Here is a 26,749-nt window from a genome sequence, read left to right on the forward strand (position 1 = left end):
TTGTGAAAATAAACAATGTTACATGCTAATACTATCATAAGCACATCTCATTGTCACGTTTATATGAGTTTAAGTGAGATTTTTTAGTATTTGTTTGTGTAACATTTTGCTTTTTTAGATTCAAATCTAAAAAGAAAAGAGTTTGAGAAAGAGTATAGAAATGGCTTCATGTATCCACATTTTCATCTTAATTCTCATTTGTTCAGTTAAATAATTTTCTACGAATTCATTATAATTTTAATATATAGAAAAATTAAAAGTAAAATAAAAAATATAGTACCTTTTTATTTATAAAAAAATCTAATAATGTTATAATTTTTTTTTTAAATTTCCATATCCATTTGTTGTGTGTGAAATATATTTATTTTTATTTCATACTTTCTATACCCAACTAATATATTATTTACAACAATAAATCTTAATATTATAGTGTTGGTGATTAAAAATGTTAGTGATTTTAATATTTTTAATTTTAATTATTATTATATAATATAATATAGAACGTAAAAGGGAATCATACCCGGCCCAAAATGGGTACCCAGCTCTTGGACTAGACATGTTTATGGGCTGGGCCGGGCTTGAAGGTCTTTACTAATATTAATATAAATAAAGACCAGGCCCAAATTCGGTTTGGGCTTTATATTTTCTAATCAAATTCGCCATACACTTTACAAATACGGCCTCGGGCTGACTTTTACGGGCTTACATGAGAAATTTCAAAACAAAAAAAGCATGAACACGCTCATAAATTAAGTGGCATTTTTTAGGCTCGGGCTCGGGTTTGAGACACAAAATTAGAGTACAATCCCAACCTTAGAGGGACGGACCTGGGTGGGCAGGTTAGGTACCCAGGCCCATGAATATGTCAACCTTGGACCACAAATTTTTTTAGCCGCTTTATATAAAAACTAACATAAGAGACATAACTTAAAAATTTATATTATAAATAAACGTAATTGGTTATTTTTATTACATGATAAAATTTATTTGTATTAAAATTGTATTTATACAAACTCTAGTTGTTAATAAAATGATCATAAAATTAGTTTAAGAATAAAAAAAGGAAATTTTTTATATTTTGAATGTTGTTTTTTGCAGTTACATCATTAGAGGTTGAAGATAACCAATGTGAAAAAGATTTCTATCAAGTAGGATGAACCTCTAAATAACTGCTGGAAGAAGTGCTCTAAAGTATTGTATACGACTAACTAATGTTTCTAAAATCATATTACTCTAAATATATACAGTTCCTCTCATATATATTGAAAATTGAACAAGAATCATTAAAATACGTTGGCATTAAAATAAATGACTAATATATTATTAACATACTTTTATATAATAAATCTTGTGAAAATAAACAATGTTACATGCTAACACTATTATAAGCACATCTCAATGTCACATTTACATAAGTTTAAGTGATACTCTTTAGTATTTGTTTGTGTGATATTTTGCTTTTTCAGATTCAAGTCAAAAACAAAAGAGTTTGAGAAAGTGTCTATAAAAAGCTTCATGAATCCACATTTTCATCTTAATTTTCATTTGTTCAGTTAAATAATTTCTACGGATTCATTAAAATTTTAATATATAGAAAAACTAAAACTAAAATAAAAAATATAGTACCTTTTTATTTATAAAAAAAATCTAATAATGTTATAAATTTCTTTTAAAATTTCCATATCCATTTATTGTGTGTAGAATTTATGTATTTCATTTTCATACTTTCTGTACCCAACTAATATATTATCTACAACAATAAATCTTAATATTATAGTGTTGGTGACTTAAAATGTTAGTGATTTTAATATTTTTAATTTTAATTATTTTTATATAATATAATATAGAACGTAGAAGGGAACCATACCCGGCCCAACACGGGTACCCAACCTTTTGACTAGAAATATTCATGGGCTGGGCCGGGCTTGGAGGTCTTTACTAATATTAATATAAATAAAGGCCCGGCCAAGCTCGGTTTGGAATTTATATGTTCTATTCAAATTCGCCCCTACACTCTACAAATACGGTCTCGTGCTGACTTTTACGGGCTTACATGAGAAATTTCAAAATAAAAAAGCCTGAACACGCCCATAAACTAGGTGGCTTTTTTTAGGTTCGGGCTCAGGCTCGGGTTTGAGACACAAAATTAGTGTACAATCCCAGCCCTAGAGGGACGGGTCTCGGTGGGCAGGTTGGGTATCCAGGCCCATGAATATGTCCACCTTGGACCAAAGATTTTTTTAGCCGCTCTATATAAAAACTAGCATAAGAGATATAACTTAGAAATTTATATTATAAATAGACGTAATTTGTTATTTTTATTACATGATAAAATTTATTTGTATTAAAATTATATTTATATAAACTCTAATTTTTAATAAAATGATCATAAAGTTAGTTTAAGAATAAAGAAAAATAAACTTTTTATATTTTGAATGTTATTTTTTGCAGTTACGTCATTAGAAGTTGAAGATAACCAATGTGAAAAAGAATTGTATCAAGTAGGATAAACCTCTAAATAAATGCTGGAAGAAGTGTTCTAAATTATTGTATAAAACTAACTAATGTTTCTAAAATCATATCACTCTAAATATATACAAGTCCTCTCATATATATTGAAAATAAAATAAGAATCATTAAAATACGTTGGCACCAAAATAAATAATTAATATATTAATAAGATACTTTTGTATAATAAATCTTGTAAAAATAAATAAAGTTACATGCTAACACTATTATAAGCACATCTCAATGTCACTTTTACATAGTTTAAGTGAGACTCTTTAGTATTTGTGTAATATTTTGCTTTTTTAGATTCAAGTCTAAAAAAGAAAAGAGTTTGAGAAAGAGTCTAGAGATGGCTTTATGGTTCTACATTTTCATTTAAATTCTCATTTGTTCAGCTAAATAATTTTCTACAGATTCATTATAATTTTAATATATAGAAAAACTAAAAGTAAAATAAAAATATATAGTACCTTTTTATTTATGAAAAAATCTAATGATATTATAAATTTGTTTTAAAAAAATTCATATCCATTCATTGTGTGTAGAATTTATTTATTTTCATTTTCATCATTTCTATACCAAACTAAAATATTATCTACAATAATAAATCTTAATATTATAATATTTGTGACTTAAAATACTAGTGATTTTAATTATTTTGATTTTAATTATTTTAATATAATATAATATAGAATATACGAGGAAATCATACCTGGCCCGAAGCGGTTACCTAACCCCTGGACTAGACATGCTCTGGGGATGGGTCGGGCTTGGCGGCTTTACTAATTATTATATTAATCAAGGTTCGGCCCTAATTCGGTTCGGACTTTATATTTTCTATCCAAATCTGGACCTTACAGTTTATAAATGCGAGCTCAGGCTAGCTTTTTCGAGTTTATATGAGAAATTTCAAAACATAAAATCTGAAGTCGTCCATTAAATAGCGGGTTTTTTTGGGATCATGCTCGGATAAAATTATTGCTAACCCAAGCCCTAGAGAGACAGGTCTGGGTAGGCAGGCTAGGTAGACAAGCCAATGAAAACATGTCTACCTTATACCAAAGTTTTTTTAGCCGCTCTATATAAAAACTAGCATAAAAAATATGGCTTAGAGATTTATATTAATAGAATAGACGTAATTGGTTATTTTATTATATTATAAAATTTATTTGTATTAAATTTATATGTATATAAATTCTAATTCTTAATAAAAGGATCTTAAAGTTAGTTTAGGAATAAAGGAAAGAATTTTATATTTTGAATATTGTGTTTTGCAATTACATCATTAGAAGTTGAAGGTAATTAATGGGAGAGAGAATTGTATAAAGTAGGATTAACCTCCAAATGATTGTTATAAATGCTCTAAAATATTGTATAGAACTAATTAATGTTTCTAGAATTGTATTACTCTAAATAATACTGGTCACTTTCCTATATATTGAAAATAGAACAGAACAAGAATCATTAAAATACGTCGACACCAAAATAAATGACTTCTATATTATTAAGATATTTGTATATATTAAATCTTGTAAAAACAAACAATCTTACATGCTAACATTGTATAAGCACATCTTGTCACATTTATATAAGTTTAAGTGAGATTTTTTAGTATTTGTTTATGTAATATTTTTTTTAAGATACAAATCTAAAAAGAAAAGATACTACGAAAAATCGGTGATTTAGCGACGGATTCAATTTCCGTCGCTAAATCACTTTTTACCGAAGGATTTAGCGACGGATTTAAAATTTGTCGCTAAATCGTCAGTAAATTGGCGGGAGCACTCCCGCCAATTATTTTGACAGATGTAGCGACGGATTTTAAATCCATCGTTAAATCCATCTTCAAATAGTGACAGATCAAAATCCGTCGCCAATGTCTGTCTTTAGCGACGGAATTTAGTGATGGATTTAAATCTGCCGCTAAATCTTTGGCGGCAAATTTTAAATTCGTCGCCAAAGGCAACTTCTAGCGACGAATTTTTAATCTGTCGCTAAAATCCGTCTTTGGCGACGGATTTTAGCAACGGATTCAAAATCCGTCGCTAAAAGCCGGTTGAGTAAAAAATTAAAAAAATATTTTATAAAAAAAATATAATTTTTAAGAAAAAAATTATTTTTTTTAATTAAATATAATTTTATTTAAATATAATATTATTTGAATATAATATAATTATTTATAAAATTTAAAATCATTGTTATTTATTTGTTTATAAAATAATTATTTAAAATAACTATTAATTATAAAAAAATAATTATCTTAAAATGTGAGAACAAGTATTTGTTATTCTTAATTACATTTAAATATAATATACATAGATATATAACAAGAATCTGAGTAGATACATCATACATGTGGAGTTACGCGCAGGAGATTATATGTTATGAAGAGTATCATATATAGGTTTTAATATATATGCCGTATTTATGAAAAAAGGAAAATAGAAAAGGATTATTTTCCAAATACTTGTTTTTGGCAAAGTATTTACAGTATTTTGGCCCATCTTTCTACGCTACCTATTTTTCTAACTTATTTACAAAAGTACCCATTATATATAGAAGATTTATCTCATTTTTTGTTAAAATTTTACGTAGCCACTCTCTCTTCTCTCTCTTTTCTCTCTTATTTCTCAAATTTCTATCTTATTTTCTTCTTCTTTTTGGTTTGATTTTCAGTTTGTCTACTTCGATTACTTTTCCGTTCGTCTAATTTTCCATTCGCATTTCCGTTCGTCTACTTGCGATGGATTTCTCGTCGTTTCCAGTCGTTTTTCCGTTCGTGTTTTCCGTTCGCGCTAGTCCGTTCGTCTCTTCCGTTCGCACTATGGATTTCTCGACTCATTTTTAGATTTGTGTAATTTTTTAGATTTTTGTAATGATTTAAACATTTTGTAAATAAATTATTATAGATCTATAATTTTTTGTTTATAAAATTGTTCTATTATTCATATAATTATTATTTTTTCCTTCTCTTATCATAGATTTGTTTATTGATATTGATTTTGTAAAAAAACAAATTGATTTATGGTGCATTTGTAGTAATTTTATAATATATTTATATTTTAGTGTATTTTTGGTGTCTTTATAGTGTATTTCTGGTGTTTTTCGGGATATCTATGTTTTTTTGTGTATTTCTGCCGTTTTTTAGTATATCTATGGTGCATTTATAAAATTTATGGTGTATTTGCAGTGTTTAATGGTATAGACCATAAAAACACTACAAAATGTCATAAATACACTATATATCTATATTATATATAAAAGTACGGATGGGGGGGGAGACAGACAAATTTACTGAATAATCCTTTTCAGTTTACTATTAAATAAAGGTTTAATAGTCATTAACTAATTAGTTATTTAATTAATCATTATTATAATTAAAGTCCTAATTAAAATAGGTAGCTAAATTATCTCCAATTTAATTTTTAGTATGTAAAAAATAGCTAAACTGTCTCCAAATTAGTAGGAATACCTATCTTTTAGTTTTATTGAACTACAAAATTAAAATACTGTATTTGGTCAATATATTATTATTTAAATTTTCATCTTATTTATTCTTACAAATATTATTAATAAAATTAAGTTAATTATTTGATTATAGTTATTATAAAACCAAAAAAAAGAAACTTTAATAATCGAATATATTATATTTACTTTTACAAAAATTCTTAACTAATTTAATATTAATTATAAATAAAAAATTGATATAATTATAATAAATTTACTAATATATTCATTGAGAAGTTACATTACGAGCTACGTGCATAGCACGTAATGCGAAACTAGTACACTATAAAAATACCATAAAAACACTATATATACACTATTGTTATACTATAAAAAAATTCCAGATACAAAAAATCCAGAAGAAAAATCTATATAAAAAAAGAATAAATTATTAAAAACTGAAAAATAGGGCTGTGCAATCGGTCGGTTCGGTCGACCGAAAAAATTGAAAATCGAAAAAGGTATTTGTGAAATTAAAAAAAAATTCATAAATAAAAAAGTCAGAAAAAAAGTCAAAACTTGATAGGTAAAAATGTAAATAAGTTACCGAAACATGTATTTCAGAAAATTACCACAATAAAAAATGAAGAGAAAAAAGATCCAACCGTAATTTTGTAAACTTTTTTTTTTTTCCAAAGATAGAATTCATTGATGAAGAGTAAATTACATTGGAAAGTCATATAACAAAGTTAATATATGATCTTTCAATTTTGATCTAAAATACTAACAAACAACCCAAGATACAAGCAAAAAATAAATCGAAATTAAGCAAATCTAAACATCGATTCCGCATAAAAGGACCGAACAAGAACTTAAGAGTGAAGTTCCGTTGGAGCGGGTCTTCGATTTGTCCTTCCGATTTGACCGGCAAACCGCTTGATCCGTTGAAGCTAAGTATTTCCGATCCTCATCTTCAATGAAGTTCTAAAAAGTTAGAATAATACCCATCCAAAAATTTTAGATCTACAAAAAATTGACTATGAAGCTTGAACAATCACTTGAGATTCTTGATAGATCTAAAAACACACACCATAAAAATATAAAAACATAAACTTTCAAGCAAAAAAACACTAAAATCCATACCGAAAAAGCTATTAAACGGATAAATTTATTGAAATAAGGCTTAAGTTTATAAAAGATTAAACTTTTATGGGCGGAGAGGAGGCGATTTCCGATTGAGATCGGAAAATCACCTCCTCCCACCCTTTAAGAGATGAAGTAGAGAGGAAGTTGTTTAGAGAGAAGGGAGAGAAAATTTTTTTTAGAGAGAGAGTGAAAGTTAAATGGTTAATTTTTTTTTCCTTCTTTGTAAACTGAAACTATACACCATATTATTGAAAATAATTTCCTCTTTTAGCTTGTATTTTATAATTAAGTCAAGGTTTGATGGGAACGGTAGGAAGATTTGATGAAGAAATAAAATGTTGTACTAAGGAAACATGGGTTTGGTGGAGTTGGGTGTGTCCTGTGTGTAGCTCATTGCTGGATTACAGGAATCAGAATGAGGACATTCACATGGAAACACAGCAATTACAGCTACATGACTTTATATTCAATCTTTTAAAATGTGAACAACAAACGGCTATGTTTCTTATTCTGTTTGGTTTCTTTTGTAGTATTTGTTTTCATTTGAATAAAATTGATGAAAAAATCAATATGACGGACAGCAAGCATTGTATACTCAAAATAAAAAAACAATTACACACGAAAATAGAAATATTTAAGTGATAAATATTAAAAATAAAAAGATAAAACAATGCTTGAGCAATGTTTAATCAGATCTCCAAATTTATAATCTGGGGTTCAAGTAACTCCCTCTCAATCATTTAAGATCAATTAAGTACGATATTTTCTATTTTAAAGTCAATTAAGGATAAAATTTGATCATCTCGGTCCTTAAATTTGAGGCTTCATCACTCAAAAACCCTCCACCTTTAAACTTTTTTTCAATTGCACTCTGACATTGGAAATTCTCTCAAAACCCTCCCACCTTTAAATTCCATTCTAATTGCACCCTGACGTAGAAAAATCCCCCCACCTTTATTTTTTTTTCAATTGCACCCTAAATTGAAAATTTTTATGGTTTTAATTTTAAAAAGTTATTGGATATAATTTTAGGAAGAATAATTTTTTACATTATTAATAATATTAGTGTTTAATTAGAATATAGATTAAAAATGAAAGATTATTTTAAAAAAAATTCATGTGAAAAAAGGTCAATTTAATATTTTGGGGTACAATTGAAAAAGAATCTAAAGGTGGGGGAGTTCTGAGAGAATTTTCCTATGTCAGGGTGTAATTGAAAAAAAAAATTAAAGGTGGGGGGGTTTTGAGTGATTAAGCCTAAATTTGATCATATTATATCATTTTGTCCTTAATTGACCTAAATATAAAGAGTATTATCTTTAATTGATTAAAATAGCTAAAAGTAAATTATTGATCCCGAGTCACTAGTTCACAGATCGGATTGACCTTTTTTTCAATAATATTTCTAAAGAAACATATAATTATAAATATCAAATTTTAGAAATATTTTTGAAAATGAAAATAAAATGCCATAAGTTTTTTCCAGCTTGCATCATTACAAAAGCCATCACCAATCAATCAATAAAATCTTTTTAATTCTTTAAAGGGAAAATGACTACTTGGTCAAATTTATTAGATTCGAGTCCCTTTCAATTCTCAAATCATTCACCAAAATAATTTGACTAACGATCACAAGAAGGATAATATAATTAATTTAAAAAATAACAATCAAAACTAGTTGAATAATATAGAATCCATCACTTGTTATTGTTCTAAACTCAAAAAATAATAATAATACAAATAAAAAGTTGCTCCTCCACCTGCAAAATAATTAACCCAAGCTTCAAAGCAAACATCTTGGGTAAATGGGATAAATGTTACAGCCTCTCTGCAATCAAGAAATCTATTTCGTAGCACCGTTAGCCAGTTCGCCGGAGTTTCCAGATGGGTTCAGCTCATCCCACGCTTCGATCCATGTGACCATGGCGTCTGCTAGCTTGATAAAGTATTCATCTACTTTACCGAGTTTCGCCTTAACTTGCTTGGAGAGTTCAATGTAGCATTTCTGAACGGTGGTGCATTCCTTCGGAAGGACTGCGGATTGGAAAAATGGAATCAGCTCTTCTTGCCAGTAGATTCCTTTGTATTCCTTCTTGAGGTTCACGAATGGATTGCTTGCTTTGCTGTGGTAGATGTAAGGCAATCCAGTCTTGACTCCGTAACCCAAGTGGTCGCATATAACCTAGACGAAATCATGAAATAATTAGCTTCAGTTCCGTAGACACAAAAAATGCTTATAAGCAGCTTAAGGCTTCAGAAGCAAACGGAATTATATCATGTGAAAGAAACCAGATAGGTACGAACCTTGGTGCACCAGCCAGCCCACATATCGTCGTAGCGTCCAATTGGTTGACCATCTCCCATGAGACCAAAGTACATTGCTGGGCCAATCAATTCACGGTTGAATCCCAGATTCATACCACACATGGGGTACAAGGTTCCCTTTGGTATGCTCATTACAGCATCAACATACCTGATAAAAGATTTATAAAAAAGAGTTAGAATCTTCCACTTAATTATGCATCACGTATATGACCTGGAGCTGACAGTGAGTCGAGGATCTTCCTACCTAGTGTTCCTCTCGAGTGGCTTGACAAGCTGGGTGGGGGCATCGTAATCAGGAATGTTGAGCCAGAGACCATGCGAAATAGCTGTAGGGACACCCTCACGGAGGCTAAATGGATACCCACGAACAAAATCAGCGCCAGTGCGGTACGGGTCGTACAAGGTGTTGAAGAAAAACGGAGTCGATGGACTCAGAAGATTCTTAATGTGCTGCTCAAGTGCGTTAATATCTTTGCCAGTAGGATCTTTGGCAACCTGCAATTACACAAAGGGTGCTTTACATTAGCCTAGACTCCCAGATCGAGTATGCTTAAATCTAATGCATATCCAACAAGTTTTTTTTCAGAATCAATCACGCAAATGTGAACGCGCATTCACAGAATGCTTATCCTACTGCATGACTCAAGAAATTAGCAGCACATTTTAATGCTATGCAAATAACAAACAAGAGACACTGAGAGTCTTAGATAGATAACTTGACATCTACATAGCACGGAAACAGAACGCTAAAACAAAAAATGGCAAAACTATATGTTGTATAAGAATAAGTTGTAAATATCAAGTTTTAGAGTTTCCGAAGCATAATTGGAATGTAAAACTCGATAAATTTCCGTAATTTCGTGCAATATAGTTTGATGTCAAAGGAAAGTGATAAAATACATCAATAAAAACTTGATCTTTGATTATTCCCAACTAAATCAGACCCACGTAACAACAAATCAAACAAATTAACCACCGCAACTAAATCAGATCCAAGCAACAATTACAAGATAACCAAATCAACATTCCCACTAAAAACAACAGATCATAAACCCTAAACAAAAACAGATCTTCAAACCCCACAAGCTAAAAAACAACAAAGATTCAAACTTTCACCCAAAAACACAAAACCCAAATCAAAAAAACAACAATAATTCAATAAAAAAAGCCAACTTACAAAGCAGTCATCATCAATGGTATAAATATATTTCTTCTTAGAAACCATATAACCAAAGCATCTACAAGCAGAGTCCTTGAAGGAAATACAAGAAGCTTTAGGACCCAAAATCCTATTAATATCATTCCTATTATAGAGCTCATAATCAAACCCTTCAGGAACTTTAATGGTCTTTGAAGGGTCACCATCTTGGACAATGATGAGATGATAATTCTGAAAAAAGGGCCTCCACATCTCTAGGAAATCTAAGTTTCTAATGGTGGGGATCACTATGTCTAGCTCATCTTTGAGAATTGGTGTTGGGGAGGCTGAGATTGCTGATAAATCTGCCATTTTGGGGGGTGTTTGATGGGAGATTTGGAGGGTTTAATTGGGTTTGAGAGTGTTTTGTTTTGTTGAAGGTATGTGAGTTTGGTATTTGTAGACAAGGGAGACTGTTTTTTGTTTAGGACTGAGTTAGCAAAGGAAGCCGCGTAGATCTAACAAGTGGGGACATGGGTTCGTTTCATTTTTTTAAGTCAATTTTGTTTTTATTTAGCCTTTTATTTCACTTATTTTTTTTAAAAAAATCAAAAAAAAATATTTTTTTTAATATAACTATGAGGTGTCCTGAACGGGTTCCAACTATAAAACGGCGTTTTTAAATCTCTCGCATTCAGACTAATCTCTACTCGAGCTGCGTAGATTTTTTGTGGGAGGTAAAGCTCTAGTGCAAAAATTTAAACGGTTATTTATCTGAGTACGATTCGAAACCACAAGCTCACTTAAGTCAGGAGAATTTCACGTATTTTTCAATTTTGAATTACAGTATAGATTAAAGTTTTGGGTTATTTGCATATTTAAACGTTGTTCTTAACGATCTATATATTCTCATATACTATAACGTTCCATTGCACATTTTCAATTTTTAGTATCGTGTAACATATTTTCATTTTACAACGTTGTATATACAAAACGATGATGTTTTGTACACATTTCTTAGCTGTATTTTTAATGAAAAAAGACCATAGACTCAATAACGTAGCCGGGAAATTAAAATAAAAAGACAAAATGTAACATTTTTCATATAATATATAAAATTAAATGGAGCAAAGTGTGATAATTATAGATTTTCTAAAATCTAAAAAAAATTCTGATAATTGAATTTTTTTTTATTAACTTTCTCTTGTGGTATATATGGCTCCACCGCAGTTCAGTACGAAAACGCAAAAAATTAAACTGTGCAGTGCGATGTTAGATCGCTGAAAAGGTGAAATGTTAGGAGTCAATATGCAAATGACCCTAAATTTTTTAATATGTTTGATTAATTTAATTAAGGTTAATTTTCAAAATCAATTGTAGGTGTAACACATCTAATTAGTATAGATGATACTTAAAAAATATTTAGTCTTGACTTAATTGATAATATAACTATTAGAGGATATTTTAGTTCATTAAGAATTGAGATTAGCAACCAATTAAAAAAAAAAGAGTTCATTTTGTAAGTCATGAAAAGTATGTGTTCATAATGTTCCTCTCTTTGAAAATAAATTTCTCTTTTCCTCAGCTTTTCATAAAAATAAACGCTAGTTTGGAGAGGGGTGATTTTTGACCTATTGATAAAAAAATATCTCGTATACTCCATATATAAAGTGGACTACTATTCGCCGTCCCAAATTACCACCCACCGCCCAACTTTTGACTGAAATGCCCCTAACATAATTTCAATTCAAAAACAAAAAAACAAAAATTCTTTGACTCAAAAATCTCTCAAACTCAACCTAAAATTCCGACAATAACTGGAGCCGATTTATATCGCAATCGACGAGAGATAAAAAACGGAAATCTCCAGTAATTAATTTTGTTTTATTTTTAATTGTTTTAATAAAAAATATTTTTTTTTCAAGGGCCATCGCCGGGCGATGGCGATGGCCCTGTGCACCACCGCCTGGCGATGACGATGGTGCAGAGGAACAATCGTCCCCGAGAACGATTGTACCAGTAGTCCATCGCCATCGAGGGACGATTGTCCCAGTGGTCCATCGCCAAACTATGGAGATGGCGCCTATGGGCCATCGTCATCGTCTGGCGATGGCCCATAGGCGCCATCGCCATAGTTTGGCGATGGACCACTGGGACAATCGTCCCCGAGGGACGATTGTCCCTCTGCACCATCGCCATTGCCGGGCGATGGCCCTTAAAAAAAGTAAAAAAAAAAATTCTTTTTTATTAAAACAATTAAAAACGAAATAAAATTAATTATCGGAGGTCTCCGTTTTTTATCTTTCGTCGATTCTGACTCTGGTTATCATCAGAATTTTAGGTTGACTTTGAGAGATTTTTGAGTTGAGAGGATTTTTGTTTTTTTGTTTTTGAATTAAAATTATGTTAGGGGCATTTCAGTCAAAAGTTGGACGGTGGGTAGTAATTTGGGGCGGCGAATAGTAAACCCCTATATAAATTTAAGGCTTAATCACCAAAAAATGTCAAACCTATACATTTTGTGTCAATTATAGCCAAACCTTTAAAAATCACCAGATTTAGCCAAACCTTATATGTTCTGTTTCTTTTTTAGCCATTTTTGAATCGAACCGGTTTTTCTGACACCGTGTCGTCCACGTCACCGCCAACTAAGCAATTGGCTGGCATGTCATCTGAAATATTTAAATAAGGTTATTTAAATATACAAACCTTATTTAAATATTTCAGCTGTCATGCCAGCCAATTGCTTAGTTGGCGGTGACGTGGACTACACGGTGTCAAAAGATTCAAAAATGGCTAAAAAAAAAAATAGAACATATAAGGTTTGGCTAAATTTGGTGATTTTTAAAAGTTTGGTTATAATTGACACAAAACATATAGGTTTGGCATTTTTTGGTGATTAAACCTAAATTTAATTGTTAATAAAAAAAACTTTAATTAATTGACTAGTTTTCCCCTTTTTATTCATTCATTTTGTACATATTAAAGAATTTAGCTTGATTAAGATTTTTTTTATTCTATATGTAAAGGGTTTCTACTTTTTAGTTTGGTAAAAAAAAAAGTTTTTCAAAATTATTTTTTTTATTGTTAATTTGAAAAAGTTCCTAAAGTAAATTGAACAATAAAAATTATTGGATAATTAAATATGTATTTGATTGTTATTTTGTCCATAGAAATTTACGAGATTTTCGAACCAATTCATCTCATATTGATGATTTGTTTTTTGTATTTTTTACAGTTTTATAAATTAAAGTTGAATTAAAATTTGAAAATTAATATTCTAAAATTAATAATAAAATTTTCATGTTTATATATTTTCATCCTTAATGAATTTTATTTAATTCATCTTCAATTGTAATTTTATTAATTAAATTAAACAGGTTGAATTAATTAAATTAGTTTAACAAATTAACGGAAAACTAACATTTTAATCGGATTTTCGATCTACCGTACACGTAATGGAAGAATTTTCTTTAAAAAAGTTTAGGAAAAAAGTGTTGCCAGGTGCCAGGTGGGAGAACCTAATTGCACGTAAGAAAGTATGGAACCGGCGTGGCCGGCAGAAGCCACGTGGCCAAATGAAAAGTATCTTAGCCGGGCGACGCTTTCAAAGTCACCTCTGGCTTTGATTATTTGGATCATATATACTTGGCACGTTAAACTTTAAAGGATAATCAACATTTTATTGAATTTTATAAATTAATCTATTTTTTTAAAAACAATATCTATTTACTTCGAACATATCATATTTAACTGTAAAAAAATAATTGTAGTAATTATAAAAAAAAATCTAATAAATCTAATACTTATTTTTCAACGTTAAAATTTTAAAATATTTTTTATAGGTTCAATAAATAATTATTTGAGCAATGAAAATGAAAATTGCCAATTAAAAGTTTGGCTTTTCTTCACTTACTTTTATATGAAATGTCAAGCAAAGTTGGTCTTCAAAGTTCAAAGTGTTGAACAACGTATCCGCGATGTGTTAGTTTCTCTAAAGGGTCTTAAGGGTGTTTTGATAATTTCAATTTGTGCTATTTAAATTAATATTATGTTCGATCATCATTCATGATTGTTTAATATTTATTTAAATTTTTATTTTTTTGACAAATCAACCAACAAATTATAGTTTATATTATATAAGTATTAAACAGTAAACTGTTAAAGTAGTGGCTTCAATATTTCTCATAAACGCTCTTTCTTTCCCAGTTAAAAAAATATCACAAATCAAAATTATGGTCTAATTATTAAAGTATATTTAGAATAGGTTAAAGATTGAATTAATGAGAGTGTAAATGGTGCACATAAATTCTTAACACTTTAATTTTTTTTATATTCCACCTTAAAATTTCATTTTTTTTACTTCTATTTTCTAATTCATTCCGATTTAAGTTGATCAGCTGTTTGAGTTTATTTTAATTTTATTTATTCGATATTATATAATAGTTAATTTACGATATACTTCGATGTTTATTTTAATATAATTTTTTTTAATTAATTGCGTTAGACAAGTTTGTTCACATGCGTGTACCTAGCCTAGTCAGTTCAATTTAGTATTTCGAACATTTATTTTTATCACCAAAATCATAATATGTTCCAATTAGTTTTACTTATATTCAAAATTTAATAGACATAAATTTTTAAAATTTGGAAGTTTACATAATATTGTTAGACCCATATTTAAATTTTTGACAAATCCTACAAATATAGGTTCACCTCCACACAAGGCCAATTTAGTGGTTCTTGAAGCCAATAGTCCAGTCTAAACCTATTACCGCAACTATGAACAAGAACATGGAAAATACATGTGCAACGTGCATCAAAGTTTAAAAGACGCAGAAATAGAGAAGAAAAGAAAAATTATATACTTCAAGAGGTTAAGAGGCAATAGACAACTTTTATCCATGCCAATTTAGGACTCACTCGCCCAAAACATACCCCGCTCTCGACGAGCAGGCTGTGATTTGCAATCCTTGTTGTTTGCACTCGTCGAGCATATCATGAAATATTTTCGTGCTTGGCGAGTATGAAATAAGCAAATAATCGACATTTTCCCCCTTTGGAACAATGAATGTTCGCTCGAATTATTTTATCTTAGGTCCTTATGATTTTATATAAGTCTTTAGTCTTGTATCCATGAAAGTATACGAGCGGTCGAAAAATGTACAAGAGGTTGAAGCTAAAAAAAACCATAAAACATACCTAACATATAGCATATAACTTAAAATATATGAAATGCAACTTCTTGAGATTGGAAAATGATATAGACATAGGAGAAGCTTCCATAACATGCATGGAAAGTTATGGTGCGGGTTATTGAATTCATGCAACATGGCTTACGGTTTCTCTAGAAGTTGAAGCATAAATGACAAGCAGTAGACGTGAAAAGTTAGAAATCTAATTGTAGAAGGCCATTTCTTGAGGTTAGAGAGGTAACCGGTAGAGGTTTTAACCGCCAACATAGCTGTTATAAATAGCAGTGTTTTGACTGGCCAGTCGAATCGGGATAGCTGTTATAAATAGCTGTTAAATTCCACTCTTTGAAATAAAATAAATGTGATTCGAATTTAAAACTTTTGAAGTATGTAGCATAGTGAAATGGAATGATAATTTATGAAATTGCACAAGATGAATGTGATGCTTCACAATCTCATAGAGTTTTTTGACATCATCACATGTTTATGAATTAGGAATTTTTGGTGGTCACCGACACAGCAGCATCCACACAATTGGAACTTCGTAGCTGCAATTTACTACTCATTGCTGTACAAAAGGTCGGCGGTGATTAATTTAATAATTTTACAAAACCATATTACAAAAACAGTGAAATGAGCCTTGTGAGTTAATATTTTCTATTTATCAATTTTAATTAAATATTAACATTTTTATTTAACGACTATGCACAAATACAAAAATATTTAACGAATATGTACAAATACAAACTATAAATATTTAACGAATATATACAAGCACAAACTATCAACTTAAAAATTAATTACATATCAACTATAAATTAATAACATATAAACAAAATATAAATTGGTTGAACCGGTTCTCCAGTTCTAAGGTAGAATTTAACCAAAAATTGGATTTTGAATGTTTTTTTCCTGGTCCGAAGAGTTTGAACCAAAAACTCAAATTTTAGGGTAGAAAGGAATCAGATTGGTCTACGGTTCACATGCGAACCAATTGAACCGACCAATCCACCCCAACTTTAAAACCATGATATTTAATTATTTATACAAATAATCCTATATTTTGTGAAGTCCTAACTCTTCCTCAGGTAAGATAATTTATTCAAGTTTTAGAGGATTAACAATTGACCTTTTAAAGTCATCAAAAAATATTAATTATGAGATACAGTTAAGGGTGTAAATGAACCGAGCCGAATCGAATATTGTAATGTTCATGTTCGGCTCGTTTAGCGAAAAAGGTGTTCATATTTGGTTCATGTTCAGTCGAACTTTAAACGAAGTGCTCATGTTCGGGTCGTTTAGATTTTATAGTGTCAGCTCGTGTTCGTTCGTTTAGCCGCTAAACGAACAAGATCGCGAAGGAGCTCGATAAGTACTAAACGAGACCGTTCATTTAGCGGCTAAACGAACAAACACGTACTAAACGCGACTGAACATGAACACAATAAAATCTAAACGAACGAACATGAATACGAGCTGAATAAACTATAAAAAATAATACCTAGAAATTTAGTATATCATTTTTCATTAGATTTAAAGTTACTGGTTTTACTTGTACACTTATATATTTTAGTATATCATTTTTACTTTTAAGGTTATAAATTTTTTTATATAAAAACTATGTATTTTTATAGAATATAACAAATATATGTAGTTTTGTTTACTCTATATAATTTTTGAATTATTTAAGCTAATTATATAAATTAATTTAAATATAAGTTAGTTCACGTACAACTAATTGAATATCTAAACGAGCTTGTTCGCGAATTGTATACGAGCTCGTTCACGAACTACTAATCGAGCTGTTCGTGAACGTAAACGAGCCGAACACTACTATGTTCATGTTCAGCTTGTTTATATTAACAAACAGAAAATCAAGTTTGAACTCGGTTCGTTTAGAATAGGAACAAACACGAACCAAGCTCTTATCGAGCCGCGAGCAGCTCGGTTCATTTACAGCCTTAGCTACAGTACCAAAATTATCTACAGTACCAAAAATATACTCCTCTAGTCTGAAAAAATAGGTCAAATTGAATTTGTACGGAAATTAAGAAATATAGTTAAATTAATTAGTTTTAATTAAATTTTTATTATATCCTTAATATAATTATTTAGATATTTTAAATAGTTTTAATTATATATTTTAAAAACACCAATTGTTTTTTGAGATTACAAAATTGAAAATTAAATTTATTATTAATTTTTATATTAAATTAAATGATTATTAACAATGACTAAAAAAATACACCTCCTCTGTTCCAAATTGATAGGCACTACATTTTAATTTTATTTGTCTCTAATTATATGCACTAGATATTTATCTCACTAAGTAATTATCAAACATACCCTCGTTAATTATAGATTTATCTTGAAAAAATAACAAAAATTATTAAGAGACAAAAGTTGTCACTATGTATATTAAATGAGGGTAGGTATAGTATTTTTTTTTTATGTATTAACTCATTTTATCTAAAGAACCTATATTTTGTAATGTTCGTATTTATTTTAAACTGTAATTTGGCAAGGGGGTAATAATATGAGCGGCTGAATTGGAGAAAGTCAAAGTTGAAATCTCAACTTACCTAACAAAACTATGAAAAAAAATTGATCTATATTTTACAACATACAAAACTGAAACTTGCTTATTTTTTTGTAAGACATAATATATCTTGTGAGAAAAATTATTATCATATAATGTTTAGACCAGACTCAAGCTGGGCCAAGCTACAAAAGGCTTTCAAAAGCCAAACAGGGTCTACCTGAAAACCCCAGAACCCGAAAGTCCAATAGGATAATTAAGCATAACAGTGTGATACAAATTCACAAAATTTCAGCCTATCTAAGCCTTTCACACTTGTCGTTCAGCTTTACTACAATGTCGTTTGCATTTCCAAACCAAAACAACACAATATTAGAGTCAAAATTACTGTCATCGTTATTGCATCCGATGAAAAGTTCCGGTCAATCTCAATCAGAATTTACCAAACCATTTTCTCACCATCCAAACAATTAATTAACAAAAGTAGAGTTTAATTTGATAAAACTTGTTCATTCATTAACACAACAATGTAAAAAACATTCTAAACATTACATAAACAAAAGCAACCTAATCATAATTCCCAATTCTACAATCACAAACCCTAACCCTAATTTTAACCGCCGAATCCATAAAGAGTCCGACCCTGCCTCTTCAAAGCATAAACAACATCCATAGCAGTAACAGTCTTCCTCCTAGCATGCTCCGTGTAAGTCACGGCGTCACGAATCACATTCTCGAGAAATATCTTCAGAACACCGCGAGTCTCCTCGTAGATCAAGCCGCTGATACGCTTAACGCCGCCACGTCTAGCCAGACGGCGGATTGCAGGCTTGGTGATGCCTTGGATGTTATCTCTGAGCACCTTACGGTGACGTTTTGCTCCTCCCTTTCCTAATCCCTTGCCTCCCTTTCCTCTTCCTGACATTTTTGCCCTTCTGATTTGCTAAGTTTTGATTATTTTTTTTCTTTGTTTGTTGCTGTTTGAATGTGTGATGATGACGATGTGGATTATCCTGTGGTGCTTTTATAAACGGAGAGGTGGATGTATTAGACGTTGGATTATGCGGTGATCCGTGTGAGGTGATTGTATGCCGTTGGATTGGAATTTATTGGATTTGATTGGTGGACTGTTTGTAAAACTGGATTGCGGGTTGATAACGTAGCACATCTTGTAGGGGCGAAGCAACCTCACCAGGAACGAACATCGCTAAGTCAAGCAGTTCACCGACCTGGTAACAATTTCCGACCTTCTTGAAACCATAGAACGCATGACCTGGGGGGTCACCGGATCGATGGGAATTCAAACATCATCCGAGACAATCATGCCTGATAAGGTCGGACCAAGAATCTTACCCGAGCTCTGAAGTGTGTTCGACTTAGACCTAAGCCGAGCTCCGAGCTCCTGAGCCCGAAACACTGGACCACCTAGTCCGAGATCTGAGCTACTCCCAGCTACGGGAACCATGATAACTTGACCCCCAAGTTATCCGGGCTCCGAGGTCCCGTACAAAGAACGCTCACTCGTGTACCAGATCCTGGGACCACAGAAGATCTTCTGACAGGTACGTGAGGAATGTTCCCTCTGACACACCTAACAACCCGTGCCTCCCGCAGGGATATTCTACCACGTCAGCATAACTGATTTCTGGGACCACTGGGCTCACAGCCTGCCAGCAAGGCAGGTTTGTCCTTAAACCCTAACTATAAATAGAGGGTTTAAGGACAAACCCTAGGTAATTTTCTTTCTCTCTACTCTAAGCACTCTCTTTTCTCTTCTTCTTCTTCCTTTACCTCAAATCTTACTTGAGCGTCGGAGTGAACGTCCGGTGACCCCCACCGGAGTTCTTTCTGACCTCTGTCTGTTTGTGGTGTGCAGGTCGTTATAGCTCGGATCCTGTTTGGTGATTTATCACTTGGCGCCGTCTGTGGGAATCCGTTTTGTATTCCCCTGTTCTACTCTGGTTCTCTTGACGTTGCTGATCAGATCTTGACAAGAAACAATGGCTGATGATCCTGTTTTGGACAGGGTAGATCCTCTGGGAACTACGGTTACCGATGCTAACTTGGTTGGTGGAGTCTCTGCTAGTGGTCGGACCTCTGTGATCACTGGCTTAACTCCTCCGGCGAATGCTCAGGTGGGAGGATCCAGGGCTTCCGGCAGTGGAGCTGGATTTGTGCCTTTATATGGGTTGGAAAACTACCCAAGGGCGAACCCTTTTGCTTCAGATGCAAGTCACACCCACTTATCAACCCCAGGAACCACCGTGCCTCAAAGTTTCCTCCACAATACCTTGTCTCCCACTCAACTCAACTTCCCGGTAGACGCTACACTGGTGGCTACAGGAACAGGAACAACTTCTGGGCAAGATATACCTCCGGCGGTCTTACAAGCTCAAGAATATTTAGAATACATGGCTCGCCAGCTGCACCAGGCCCAGCAGATGCACTTTGCAGTCATGTCCCAGTATTACCCAAGTTACAATCCCTCGGCCACCCCTGGGGTCCCTCCATCCCAAGCTGCTGAGTTTCAGGATGGTCGTCCTCCGAGAGAAGAAGGTCGGAGCGACCACCCACGACCCAGACCTAGGGGTCCCACAGAGCATCAAGCACCAAGAGGCGAGGATCATCGTGACACTAATTTGCCGAGAGACGAAGGTCGGCATGATCGCCCTCTGCCGAGAGACGAAGGTCGGCATGATCGCCCTCTGCCGAGAGACGAAGGTCGGCATGATCGCCCTTTTCCGAGAGACGAAGGTCGGAATGATCCTCCTCCTCCTCGAAGGGAGGGGGTGCAAGACGAGAATCTACCACCGGGGACACAGCGCGGAGACGCTGGCTTGGGGAGGGGAGACCCAGACCCGGAGGCAGATCCTCTGCGGACCGCGAGAGCAGGAGCTCCACCGGTCAGGAGAAACGGGGCAGAAAGTGTTCATAGCTCGGGTGCAGCGTCACAGCATCAGAAAACTTTGCATGACGAGGTTACTCGTCTGGTCCAGGCCGAGCTAGATAGGCACAAAGGGCACAAGGCAGAGTCTCGACCTTTTACTACCTGTGGCATTGCTAGCCCTTTGTCAAAGGCTATATGGGATGACCCATTTCCAGATAAGTTTAAATATCCGCCCATTGACAGATATAACGGTAAATCCGACCCGATGACTCATTTAAGTTGCTTTCAGGTTGCCATGGGAGTTCAAAGTGTCTCGGACGCCACAGTGTGCAAAGTGTTCCCCTCGACGTTGAGTGATGCGGCGCAAAAGTGGTACCAGAACCTCAAGGAGGGCTCTATTACTAGTTTCAGGGAGCTTGCTATGGCTTTCAAAACTCATTTTGCCCCGAGCATCGAACGAAAGAAAAGATCCAGTGATTTGAAGAAGTGCTTTCAAAAACCGGGAGAAAGTTTAAAAGCTTACATTGCTCGGTTCAATGCCGAGGCGATCATGATAGAAGATTTGAATGATGATACCGCCATCGATGCTATGAAAGATAACACCAGCATGCAAGTCTTCCGAGACAGCCTGATCACCAACCCGGTTGACACTTACACCGAGTTGATGGACAGGGCTTGGAATTATATCAATCTTGACGAGGAAAGGCAGAGGAAGTCTTATGGGACGGCTAGCCCGGTTCCCAGTAAAACACAGAACACTCAGGGATCTAACCGTAACCAAGATCGGTACCGACCTCTGAACGAGACTTCGGGGTACAGAGGTAACAAGCCATTCAATGCTCAGACCAGTCCGTCAAGCACGGGGCCTGGACCTAAGCCAAGTTTCAGTATTGGAGGAGGAACGGAAGGATATGTGGATCGAGCAGGAGTACCGAGACAATACGTGCCACTTAACACGCCAAGGGAGCAGATTCTATCCTGGATCAAGCACAACAACGAAGAGATTCGTTATCCACCAAGGCTAGTGAAAGATGGAGACCGATCCAAGTTCTGTGATTTTCATGATGGTTATGGCCATGAAACGGAGGAATGTGGACGTTTGCGAAGCGAGATAGACAAATTAGTCTGCCAGGGGCGATTACAACATTTTGTTGTGGCCAAGGAGGGCCAAAGCCGAGGAAATACGAGGGTCAACTCGGTCAGGTCGGAGCCCGGGGGGAGTAGGGAAGCCCAATCCCCATCAAAGAAAACACAAGTCACGGGGGTAATTAACACAATCTCGGGAGGAACCTCAGAATCCGAATATGGTCGCAAGCGCAGAAAGAAAAAGCAAAAGATGGTCATGTCGGTATCTACTGGGACGCCATGGCCTAACATTGTTTTCGGGCCAGAGGATGCGAAAGGAGTAGATTTTCCTCATGAAGACGCCTTGATCGTATCCGCCATCATTGGATCGAAATGGGTAAAACGATTGCTGGTAGACGATGGAAGCTCGGTTAACTTGTTGACTCTGTCAGTCTTTTTGACAATGGGAGGATCCAAGACTGACCTCAGGCCTGTGAGTATTCCTCTCCTGGGGCTGGGGGGAGCTCCAGTTACCCCAGAGGGCATGGTCGAGCTGGATCTGGAGCTCGGCATCGAAATACCCCAGGAGGACGGAACAGAGGGAATCCTGGCGGAACCAACACGGAAGGTACGTTCACTGTTCATGATAGTTGACATGCCTCTTGCTTATAATGGTATTCTTGGTAGACCTATGCTGTATAGCACAGGTGCAGTGACTAGTATTCGTTACTTGATGATGAAAATCCCAGTGGAAAACGAGGTCATAACTATCAGGGGAAACCAAACCCTATCTAGGCAATGTTACATGGCCACTATGGGCAGCACGGTGGAAACGATGAACATCGATACACCCGAGCTGCTCATCAGAGAGAAAAAAGCTCAGAAACCCCGAGAAAACTTAGAAACGATTGAACTTACAGAGGGATCCGAGATGTATGTAAAGCTGGGGGTAGATTGGCCAGACGAGCACCGGGAGGCTATCATAGCTCGGATAAAACAGTACGTGGAGGAGTTCACCAACAAGCCAGAGGATATTGGGGGGGTAGACCCTAAGATCATCTCGCACAAGTTAAATGTGGATGCGAAATGCAAACCTGTCAAGCAAAAGAAAAGAACTTTCTCTCTAGAGAAACAGATTGCCATCCGAGATGAAGTGGAGAAGCTCTTGAAAGCCGGGTTCATCAGGAAAGTAGACTACCCTGAATGGCTGGCTAACGTAGTCTTGATCAAAAAGTCCAACGGTAGATGGAGGCTTTGTATAGATTTCACTGACCTAAACAACGCCTGCCCAAAGGACAGTTTTCCTCTGCCAAACATTGACCAACTGGTGGACGCAACGTGCGGATTTGCGGTCTATGCATTTTTAGATGCTTCTCAGGGATATCACCAGATCCCGATGAGTAAAGATGACGAAGAAAAAACAGCTTTCACAACGGATCTGGGGACCTATTGTTACAAAAAAATGCCTTTTGGTTTGAAAAATGCTGGGGCAACTTATCAAAGACTCATGAATCATGTCTTTAAAGATCAACTGGGCAAAAATGTCGAGGTTTATGTGGATGACATAGTCGTGAAATCTAAAGGGATCGAGGAACATGCAGAAGATCTGGCAGAAACTTTTGAAAAGCTGAAAGGTTTTAACCTTAAGCTGAACCCGGAAAAGTGCGTTTTCGCGGTACGCTCGGGGAAATTCCTAGGGCACCTCATCTCGGAGAAGGGCATTGAAGCCAACCCGGAGAAAATCGAGGCAGTAATGAGCATGAAAGCACCCAGCTCAGTGAAAGAGGTACAAAAGTTGAACGGGAGAGTAACGGCGTTGGGCAGATTCATGAGTTGCTCGGCCAAACGATGTTTGCCATTTTTCAAAATCCTGAAGAATACAAAGAATTTCAAGTGGACAGAGGAGTGTAACGCAGCTTTTGAAGAGCTGAAGGTTTACCTCAGCACACCCCCGGTGCTGGGTAGACCTGAGCCTGGGGAAATCTTATACTTGTATCTCTCGGTGAATGACGAGACAGCAGCGGCAGTCCTGGTGAAGGAGGAAAAGGGTCTGCAAACCCCAGTTTACTATCTCAGCAGGGTCTTGAAAGGCCCAGAGGTCAGATACCCAAAAATCGAGAAATTTGCTTTGGCATTGAAGGTGGCGGCTGAAAAGCTAAGGAGATATTTTGAGGCTCACATCATTGTAGTACGTACGAACCAACCTCTGAGAAAATCATTGCAGAGGCCAGAGATGTCGGGACGGCTGGTCAGCTGGTCGGTCCAGCTGGGAGGATATGACATCCGGTATGAACCAAGACCGGCTCTGAAAGCACAAGTATTGGCAGATTTCATAGCTGAGACCACTGCAAGCGACCAACCCGAAGAACCTGATGAACAACTTCTACGGTGGGTCTTAGAAGTTGACGGGGCATCAAATCTAGATGGATCGGGGGCAGGCGTAGTCTTGAAAGGCCCTCACGGAGTCACACTCCGAAGCTCGGTAAAATTCGATTTCCCGGCTTCCAATAATGCCGCGGAGTATGAGGCTCTGTTGATCGGATTGAGAATGGTAAACGTGGTCAAGGCCGAGCACGTAACAATAAGAAGTGATTCTCAGTTAGTTGTTTGTCAAACTCTGGGTACTTTTGAAGCTCGGGATTCGGAAATGAGGAGATACGTTGACAGAGTCAAATTCTTCTTAAACAAAATTCAGGAGCTCGGAGGAAAATGGGTAATAGAGCAAGTTCCTCGTTTGGAAAACCAAGAGGCCGATGTATTGGCCAAAGCAGCAACAGTGAACGAAAAGATACCAGGAGTCCATTTCTCTGTCCAAAAGCATTCCAGTATTGACAACTATGAAACCATTTTTCTAACTCAGCCTTTGGAAAACTGGATGCAAGGTATAGCCCACTACCTGATGGATGGAACTCTGCCAGAAAACAGAGATAAAGCCTACAAAATCTTGCGACAAGCTCCGTACTACGCGTTCCTCGACGGAGTCTTGTACAGAAAGTCATTCACCCACCCGTGGTCGAGATGCTTGACAGCTGAGGAAGGAGAGTATGTGTTGAGAGAGATACATGAGGGTATTTGCGGGGCACACATAGCTCCCCGCATGTTGGCCAAGAAAGCAGTGTTGCAGGGCTACTACTGGCCCCTGATGGTTAAGCAAGCAGAGGAGATAGTAAAGAAGTGTGAAAACTGCCAGAGACACCAGAATATCCGACATGCTCCTACTACAGAGCAGTGTCCTATTACAAGTCCTTGGCCATTTGCAACATGGGGAATTGATATCCTGGGACCTTTCACGCCGACCACGGGGCAGAAAAAGTTCTTGATAGTGGCAGTAGATCATTTTACTAAGTGGCTTGAGGTAGAAGCAGTGAGCACCATCACAGAAGCTCGGATCCGGGATTTCTTCTGGAGGCAAATTGTGTGTCGTTTTGGTATACCCAGAGCGTTGGTAACTGATAACGGAAAGCAGTTCAACTGCCGAGCCTTCAAGGAATTTTGCAATGACTTGCACATTGACCTGCGCTTCACGTCAGTAGTTCACCCGCAGAGCAATGGGATGACTGAAGTAACCAACCGAACGATCCTAAAAGGGCTCAAGGCCAGGCTAGGGGAGTTCGATAGACAGTGGCTGGAAGAGCTGCCGAAGGTCATTTGGGCTTACAGAACCACGCCAAGGGCAGGCACAGGAGACACCCCGTTTTCTCTGACATATGGGTGTGAGGCAATGATACCGGTGGAAATCGGGATGCCAACTCTAAGGGTCCAATTCTTCGATGAGGCTAAGAACGAGGAAGAGCAGAAACTATGCCTAGACCTGTTGGAGGAGCGAAGAGAGCAAGCAGCGCTAAGAATCGAAGCGTACAAGCAAAGAATGGCTAAGTATCACAACAAGAGAGTTAAACCCTTGAGTTTCCAAGTCGGCGATCTGGTCCTGCGACGGGCAGACATCGCTAAGGGAAATGCTGGAGTGGGAAAGCTCGAACCCAACTGGGAAGGCCCCTATCGAGTCACAGAGGTCGGACGAGCAGGAGCTTATAAAATAGCACACATGTCGGGCAGAGTGCTCCCGAGAACTTGGAACTCCCAGGTTCTTCGGAAATACTACCAGTAATTACTTATTTTCATTTTCGAGGTACCTAGGGGTTTTTTCACTTATGTTTGAGTTAGGCTTTTGTAAAACTCAAACATAAGTTTTTCCCCTCAATGAATAAAAAAGATTAAAAAGAATTCATGTCTTTTCTAAAACCCGAGCACTCTACTCGGTAAAAATCCACGGGCTATGTGCCATCCACGGGCTATGTGCCATCCACGGGCTATGTGCCATCCACGGGCTATGTGCCATCCACGGGCTATGTGCCATCCACGGGCTATGTGCCATCCACGGGCTATGTGCCATCCACGGGCTATGTGCCACCAGCGGGCTATGTGCCATCCACGGGCTATGTGCCATCCACGGGCTATGTGCCATCCACGGGCTATGTGCCATCCACGGGCTATGTGCC

At 35.4% G+C, this 26,749-nt stretch overlaps 2 protein-coding genes across 2 annotated transcripts; both read right to left on the reverse strand.

The window, feature by feature from the left end:
- Positions 1-8,730: 8,730 nt before the first annotated feature.
- Positions 8,731-11,055, reverse strand: LOC126674124 (probable UDP-arabinopyranose mutase 1). Its single transcript, XM_050368505.2, has 4 exons — positions 10,604-11,055; positions 9,671-9,921; positions 9,406-9,574; positions 8,731-9,283 (listed from the first exon to the last, which is right to left on the reverse strand). Exons 1-4 carry the CDS (start codon positions 10,934-10,936, stop codon positions 8,945-8,947), a joined length of 1,092 nt encoding a protein of 363 aa, XP_050224462.1. The 5' UTR covers positions 10,937-11,055; the 3' UTR covers positions 8,731-8,944.
- Positions 11,056-18,772: 7,717 nt separating this feature from the next.
- On the reverse strand, positions 18,773-19,302 carry LOC126673239 (histone H4). Its single transcript, XM_050367313.2, has one exon. It carries the CDS (start codon positions 19,221-19,223, stop codon positions 18,912-18,914), a length of 312 nt encoding a protein of 103 aa, XP_050223270.1. The 5' UTR covers positions 19,224-19,302; the 3' UTR covers positions 18,773-18,911.
- Between the last annotated feature and the right edge of the window lie 7,447 nt (positions 19,303-26,749).

The sequence above is a fragment of the Mercurialis annua genome, linkage group LG3 (genome assembly GCF_937616625.2).
Source record: "Mercurialis annua linkage group LG3, ddMerAnnu1.2, whole genome shotgun sequence".
In the NCBI taxonomy this organism is placed as follows: domain Eukaryota; kingdom Viridiplantae; phylum Streptophyta; class Magnoliopsida; order Malpighiales; family Euphorbiaceae; genus Mercurialis; species Mercurialis annua.

Bases quoted from the DNA above. Each gene is read 5' to 3' on its own strand.
- LOC126673239 (XM_050367313.2), bottom strand. From the start codon at position 19,223: ATGTCAGGAAGAGGAAAGGGAGGCAAGGGATTAGGAAAGGGAGGAGCA.
- LOC126674124 (XM_050368505.2), bottom strand. From the start codon at position 10,936: ATGGCAGATTTATCAGCAATCTCAGCCTCCCCAACACCAATTCTCAAA. The intron at 9,922-10,603 runs GTAAGTTGGCTT...GTGTAATTGCAG, and splicing joins CCATTGATGATGACTGCTTT to GTTGCCAAAGATCCTACTGG. The intron at 9,284-9,405 runs GTTCGTACCTAT...GATTTCGTCTAG, and splicing joins GGGCTGGCTGGTGCACCAAG to GTTATATGCGACCACTTGGG.